This window comes from Sinocyclocheilus rhinocerous, unplaced genomic scaffold (genome assembly GCF_001515625.1).
Source record: "Sinocyclocheilus rhinocerous isolate Xijiao unplaced genomic scaffold, SAMN03320098_v1.1 scaffold1870, whole genome shotgun sequence".
NCBI lineage: Eukaryota > Metazoa > Chordata > Actinopteri > Cypriniformes > Cyprinidae > Sinocyclocheilus > Sinocyclocheilus rhinocerous.
Genome location: NW_015664009.1, coordinates 417,563 through 424,766, shown reverse-complemented (window position 1 = coordinate 424,766; position 7,204 = coordinate 417,563). Strand labels below are relative to the sequence as shown.

The 7,204-nt window shown below is 41.9% G+C and overlaps 1 protein-coding gene across 2 annotated transcripts; it reads right to left on the bottom strand.

The window, feature by feature from the left end:
• Positions 1 to 1,067: 1,067 nt before the first annotated feature.
• Positions 1,068 to 5,657, bottom strand: dlc (deltaC). Of its 2 annotated transcripts, none has more exons than XM_016539511.1 (9): positions 5,377 to 5,657; positions 5,051 to 5,284; positions 4,868 to 4,943; positions 4,510 to 4,767; positions 3,777 to 4,138; positions 3,471 to 3,687; positions 2,461 to 3,154; positions 2,240 to 2,354; positions 1,068 to 2,126 (listed from the first exon to the last, which is right to left on the bottom strand). In XM_016539511.1, the coding sequence occupies exons 1-9, from the start codon at positions 5,425 to 5,427 to the stop codon at positions 2,121 to 2,123; spliced, it is 2,013 nt and encodes a 670-aa protein (XP_016394997.1). In that variant the 5' UTR covers positions 5,428 to 5,657; the 3' UTR covers positions 1,068 to 2,120. The 2 variants fall into 2 exon arrangements, with proteins under 2 accessions (XP_016394997.1, XP_016394998.1); XM_016539512.1 differs by having other exon boundaries at positions 4,868 to 4,925.
• Positions 5,658 to 7,204: the final 1,547 nt, after the last annotated feature.

Below are 7,204 nucleotides of genomic sequence, written 5' to 3'. Positions count from 1 at the left end.
GATGAATTCAAAAACGGCAATAAACTGCTTTTATTTGAAATACATTTCTTTTTTTAACATTATAAATGTCTGTCACTTTTGAAACAATGTTTCTTTGCTGAATAAAAGTATTTTTTTTAAAATATAGAATGTTACATAAATAGAAAAATTACATAAATGCTCATAATCTTTCTCCTGTTCTAGAAAATTCAGTATTCGCTGTAACCTCAGGATGCTTTTATAATTGTGTGTATTTTGGAGAGTTTGAAGGTGACAAATAGAAAATCTTCATGGTGGGTCTCAGTACAGAGACATATCCGAATGTTTGTAGGCTGGTGGTGAGGACAGGTGTCAGGCCAGGCTGGGCCCACATGTCGACGCTCCCCAGGGAGAGCAAAAGCGGCTGAGGCCTCCCTCCCCCTTTTCAAGCCTCGGCTTCTCTCTTTGAATGGAAGAGGAAGAGTGGGGGTGAATGGCAGGTGATCCTGTCTGAGGACCATGAATAGCCCTTCACAATTTTCTCTGGCTTCATCTCCACTGTTCTGATCAGAGATACTAAGCATATGATATCTTATAGCCATTCTAGTTATACAACAAAAAACACAGTAATTACTTAATAGTGGATTAGTAAAGGGCATACTGGAAAGCTTTCCTATGAATTTTACTAGATAATAGTTCACTACAGCTGTCTAGATAATTGACTTTTCTAATGGTGATCAAACATTGATTCATATACCTTTGTGTCACAAGTTCTATAGCTAGCTGTTTAACATTAAAAGCTGAATATATCCATCCTAGTATTATCTCAGCAGTTTCATATGAAAGAAAAGAAGTCATGATACAAAGTAAATTATTTCAGGATTTATTGTATGAAAAAATATATATTTCTGGCCTTGTGACAAACACAATACATAAACATATATACATTTATCTTTCATAACTACACATCATTTACAATCCAATTAAATAGTAGGAATATCTCAGGATATTGTACAATATTGCATTGTTAAATAAAGAAAGACCGTATAAAATATAAAAGTATCTATTTGGTTTAAATGGTTTAAAAAAATTAAAGAAACAAATGCCACGTGCAAAAAAAGAAAGAAAAAAAATTATACTCCGTTAAGAATCTTGATCTTGCATTTTTGAAAAAGACCCTAATGCAGAGGTTCACAAAACCAGGAAATCTTGACAATGATGAGGCTATCAGTTTGAGCCAACTGGTACTTTCGAGCCTTGGGAATGTCGGAAATAGCTTAGCAGCAGTGAATGTTGACAGGATGAAAGCTGTACACAACAGCATCCATCATGCACTGCTGGTTAAACAATTTGTACCCAAGTCAACCCAAACATTTTCTGTCGATAAACATACTCCAGCAGAGTTAAAAAAGTTTTTTTTTCAGTGTTTCTAAGGAGTACCTTTTCCGTTGAGCTATAACATATTAAAAGATGAGGCACTTAATTAAGATTGGGTTTGGTTCGAGTGAACATCACTGATAGTCAGATCCATTGTAGGCACTAAGTAAAAGTCATATTTAACTGTAGATTCCGAAGACAGTTGTTCACATTGTTCACAGTCGAAACAGCTTGCTTCGATATCTTTGATTGCTTTTCATCACAGATCTGTTTATAAATAACATTTCGAACCATATCCAAAAAATTTAAAAATTACTCAGTCACAGTTCCAGATCCTTCAGCTGCACCTCCTCCACCCATAAAGCTGATTGATTGGGCTTCATGTGATTCACAGAGTGAGATGAACTTCAGGATGCCTGTTTGCTTCCTTTTCAAGCCTTGATTCTTCTCAGCTCTTCCAGAGAGTTCTGGGTCTTTATGTACATTTTAAATATGATGAAATATATATGAATTCTTTTTGGGTCATTTAAAAAAAAAAGAGAAGGAAATGAAAATAGTGCAAATAATGCAAGTTGTTCCTCAAGTCTTCAAGTCTCTTGCTTTGTCTTCGCAAAATCATTGTCCTTATCAAGAAGTAGTCCTTTTACTCAGCAGCATGAATAAATAAATAATAAATGTAGATAATATATATACTCTCTTCACGTCTTCCTTTTGTCCTTTAAGACTGTAAACATTTTAGGGTCAGGCCCATTGGTGATTGAGGTGCTCCAGATTGACGAATACTGTTAAACCTGAGAAAGAACGGAAAGAGAATGTGTTAACGCATGTTCTTTCAAAGCATCACACTGAAATCATGATAAATAACAATGAAAGCACTTTAAAAAATATGTCTGAAGATGCTTACCTCAGTAGCAAATACACATTGTTCTATGTGTTCAGGAATGATGTACACAGGATGATACACTCCCTCTTTTGGATAGTTCAGTGGTGGAACCAGTAATGTAGATTCCGAGTTTTTCCTAAAATGAAGAAAACACATCAACGTTAGTTTTGCACATTTATGTCAAGCAAATAATAGACCAGAAACAAAGACCAAAAGAAAGCAAGACAATAACAAAAACTTACATATCTAGTTTGTTGTTTGTAGGTTTTTCGTCAATGCTCATATTGTAGTCCACCATCTTTTGCTTGTAATTTGATTTGTCACTGGAATGAGTGTCCACAGTGGTGGATCTGAGTGCCACATCTTTATTGGACACCTTAAACGGACCACCAGGAATAAGCAAGGCCTCCTTCTCTCGGCCTAAAGTTGAAGTCGGGGTCAAAGAAACGCGGTTGTTGACAGACTCCAAGTCGTTGCGCACGGTGGTGGAGGTTGGTTTGTGGCCTTGTCGCATCTGTCTCAGGACCACAATGGCGGCGCAGACCACTAGAGTAAGAGTGATGAGGCCTAGAGTGAATGAGACCACCAAGGCCGCTGGAATAGGAGGGCTGGCCACAGGAGGCTTGTCTTTATACTCGCATCGTGTGCCCATGAAGCCTAGTGGACACTGGCAGACGGGCCCAGAGAAGTGGGTGTAGCAGGTCCCTCCATTCTCGCAAGGCATGAGGCTGCAGGCGTCAGAGCGGATGGCGCAGTTGTTGCCTGAGAAACCAAGTGTGCATGTGCAGGTATAGCCGTTGATGCCGTCCACGCAGGTGCCAGCATTCTGGCAAGGGTTGTTTGCACAGTCGTCAATGTTGATTTCGCAACGTGAGCCTGAGAAGCCGGGACGGCATCGGCATGTCAGTCTGTTGCCTAAATCGAGACACTGGCCACCTTTAAAAAAAAGGGAACACAAGGGAACCATATTAAATCATTAGCCTAAAACTGAGGGAACTGAGGGAGTAAACCAGGGCGAGTAATCATAACCCTTGGGAAAGCAAGTCTATTGCTTTATGACAGCTCTATCTCACCATTCATATCAGTGTAAGAGCCTCACTGGCGTCTGTTCTATCATGCATGAGTAGTACGTCACGCACAGTGGATGCATCTCAAAACAAAAAAAACTGAAGGTTCAGCATTTTGCTGGAGGCGGATGAATGTTTTGGAATGTTTTGCATTTAGGACTGAAGATAAGGGAAAATATGCTTACCATTAGCACAGGGGTCACTGCTGCATCGGTCGATTTTCTTCTCGCAGTTAGAGCCCATGTAACCAGTAGGGCAGCGGCAGGAGTATCCACCGGTTCCTTTCTCCACGCAGGTTCCTCCATTGAAGCAGGGTCCGTCGGCGCAGGTCATAGCGCTGACCTCGCAGTTCTTCCCGTAGAAGCCTTGAGGGCACGTGCAGGTGTAATCATTCACCAGATCCTGAGAAGAAAAAGCAAAAGCCATTAGCATTAACGTCCGAGCTCCTCCAAGGACAAGACTCGGGCATAGTGTCGCAACCGCTTGCTTACGTTGCAACTGCCTCCGTTCTTGCATGGATTGCTGTCGCACTCGTTGGTCTCGATCTCGCAGGTTTTGCCGCTGAAGCCGGGCTTGCAGATGCAGGTGTAGCTGCCCTGACCAGTGTTGGTACAGGTGGCGTCGTTCATGCAGGGCTTGTGATTGGTGCAGAAGTTCAGATCCTCGTTGCAGAACAGGCCTCCCCAGCCTTCCTTGCAAGTGCACTGAAAGGGCTGGTTGCAGGTGCCATGCAGGCACCCCGGGTATCGCTGGCACTCGTCGCAGAGGGGGCCCTGCCACCCGAGGCGGCACTTGCACTCACCGGGGGCCTCACAATAACCGTGCTCCTCGCTACAGCCAGACGAGCAGATGGCTGTTTAAAAAGGAGAGGGAGAGAAAGGGGGACATTAGAATGACTGGGCATCATAAAACAACCCCCCTTCTGGAGGCTCACGCACATCAAGTATTTGTTAAGTACTAAACTAAGCAGCTGGGACTCGCACAAAAGAAACACATGCCGTCTTTTTCACGGAAGGCAGAGCATATTAGGTTTCAGCGCATGTCCTTGTTAAATCATGCTCTTTGCTTCTATTGTTACAGTGAACAAAAGCAACTTAGACGTTTTATGTGGCGGCAAGAAGCCGTTGAACTTGCCCGCCTGATTTATTTATTTATTTTCCCTGCAAATGTTCGTTTATCTACACGCAAATTATTACGTAGGCTACAACACTAAGCAACACTTACGTTCCGCGCAATAGTCGCCTTTCCATCCAGGCAGGCAAATTCTGTTGCCAGCGGCGTCACAGTTGAAGTGGCCAAACGCATCGTTCCGTGGGCGGCAGAAATCCGAGCATTCCTCGCCATGGTAGAATTCATCGCACACAACGCGATAAGAAAAGCGCAGTTGGCTTTGCTCTCCAAGATGCACGTCCTGGGACCAGTCATCGCCGATGCCGAGTCTTCTTTTGGTAGCCAAACGGCTGATCATGTTGTTGATGTTCTCTGAAATAAATAAAACAAACTGTGTGTTAACATTGATCTGGAGGTTACAAATACTTGTTGTATTAAAACTACGCAGGTGAGGCAAAAGTTGAGCGCATACCTGTTGACTGGTCAGAGGACTCTGCGTTCCAGGCTTCTATTATCAACGAGACGATTCCCTGTAAAGCCAGAACGCTCTGTTCAATATTACTTACATGCATTAGACATGCGTGCATGTATAGGCTACATAAATATGAACTGATAATGAATAGTAGGCTATGGCTTTTTAAGCTAGCCTACTCACCGGCCACTTGAAATTAAACGGCACGCGGATATGCGCACTGCTGGAGATGGAGTCTGCGCTGAATATTCCTGTCATTCCAGTGCCGTAAGTGCACGGCGGCTCTGGTAATATGATGTCTTGTGAGTGCTTCAGGCAAACACGGAAAAAGATCTGGCAGTCGCTGGACCGTTTACACACACTGCTTGTGCTTGTAAAAGAGTGCACTTTCAACTCAAACACACCGGATGATTCCGCCTATGGAAATATAAAACAGGACTCCTATTAGCACGCTGTGAAAGCACTTGCCAAAGGAGCGGCTTACATTCAAATAAGTGGGAAATACTCACCAGACGCGCTGGTAACAAAATAAAAAAACACGTTAATAAAACACGAGCCATTTTGGATCTTCTTGTCTGCTACTGAACGATAGCAGACTGAGAGAGTAGTCCGATATGAATGTTTGTGGCGGTATCCACGATTTAAGAAAAAACAAAAAAAGTAGTTAAAAATATCGGAATTCAAAGCAAAATGACTTAACTATTTAAAAAAATCTTAATGTTATCTATGTAGGAGCTTACAAAGCAAAGAGAAACAGATATCTAGCTCCAAGGGACTTTGGACCCGTCAGTTAGTTTCATGGAGTGTGGACTACTGCGTGTGTGCTTTTAAATATACAGCCAAGAGTAGGCGTGGCTTATGCGCAGCTCATAAATGTGCTTTGATGGATTTAGCCTATATGATCCCCTGAACATCATGACGCTTAAAGTTCATTTTATAGTCAAAGAGATATTAGAGTACAACATAAACTGTACATAACACAGGCATTTGGAAACTTAACAAAAGTTGACTAATGTTGACAACAACCTGACAATAGTTAAATATTAACACTCTTATCATATTATATAACATTTACTAAGTGAATTCAAAAGCCAAATCACAATTTATCGGACATTGCTCCGCGTCGTGTTCCTGAACTTTATAGGAATAAATTCTGAACTTTTTTCTAAATATATCTGGGGCCTAATTAAACCTCTGCCTATTGTCATATATTTAAGGATGTGCGTTTTTCTCCTTTTTATGTCAATTTGTACTAATTATCTTATTCTTTAAAACTACGTAGGCTACGATGTTTTCTACTATGTCACGTGCCACGCATTTTTGGAAAAAAGTTTGTTTTCGTCACCGATCGCGGAAAGGGGGTGTTCTTGGGTGGAGGGGATTCGCACATCCCCTTTAATTCAGCCCTAAAATCTGTAATTGTTCTGACGCGTGTGAGTCGTTAAACCGGCAAGCGATTTATTGTGCCCTGGAAAGATCCGGAGGGCTCTTTTGTTATCTTGGGTTTGGATTGTGGGTCTTTGGTAAAGAGGCTGAAATGGTGGGGGGTTGCGCAGGGCATTTAAGATCGCAGATAATTGCTTTCTGGAGTAAGAGTGTGTGTAGGTGTAATAGTTGGGGGCTCTCGCTACAGCTGTATGATAATCCAACCTGCGCACTGTGTTTGCGCTTCGCTTTCTTGATATAGCCTAGCCTGTAGTATATGTAGGCCACACACACACACACACACATCACCTTGTCACCAGGACAGCGCTGAATTAGAGCACGCAGCAGCAGGTGTTGAAGTATGCGAGCAGAAACTCAAAATTAAGAATTGCAGGTAGCCTATTCCATTTGTCAGTTAATTTAAGAAAGAAAGCTTCTGTCGCACTACCGGGCCATGTTAAGGGTAAACAGAGGAGACACGCGCGAACAATGCGCAGCAAACTGTTGCTCGTGCTTTAGTGAGTTTCTATTGTGATTCTAATGAGAGCAGCGCGTGCCTCCGCTGGCCCCATCTTTACCCCAGGCACGCTTTGCCCACTGGACGGCACCATATGATTAGGGGGGTTAAGAAGGGCTGCTATTGTTAATTTATTGTCGGACAATTATTAAGACAGTCTGGTTTCTTGGCTTCTGATGAACACAAGGATGAATAAACGAGAGTTATTATCTGTGTAAACAAGAAAACTGTCCCAGCAAATAAACAAATCATGGAGGTTGGTTGAATAACACACTTGCATACAGCGGTTATGTGGTTTAATGCAACAATATAATAGATAATATGTCATTTGTTAATATACCAACTTATTTGAGTGATATTTGTATATTTGAAGAGTTTATTTGCAAAAAAAAAAA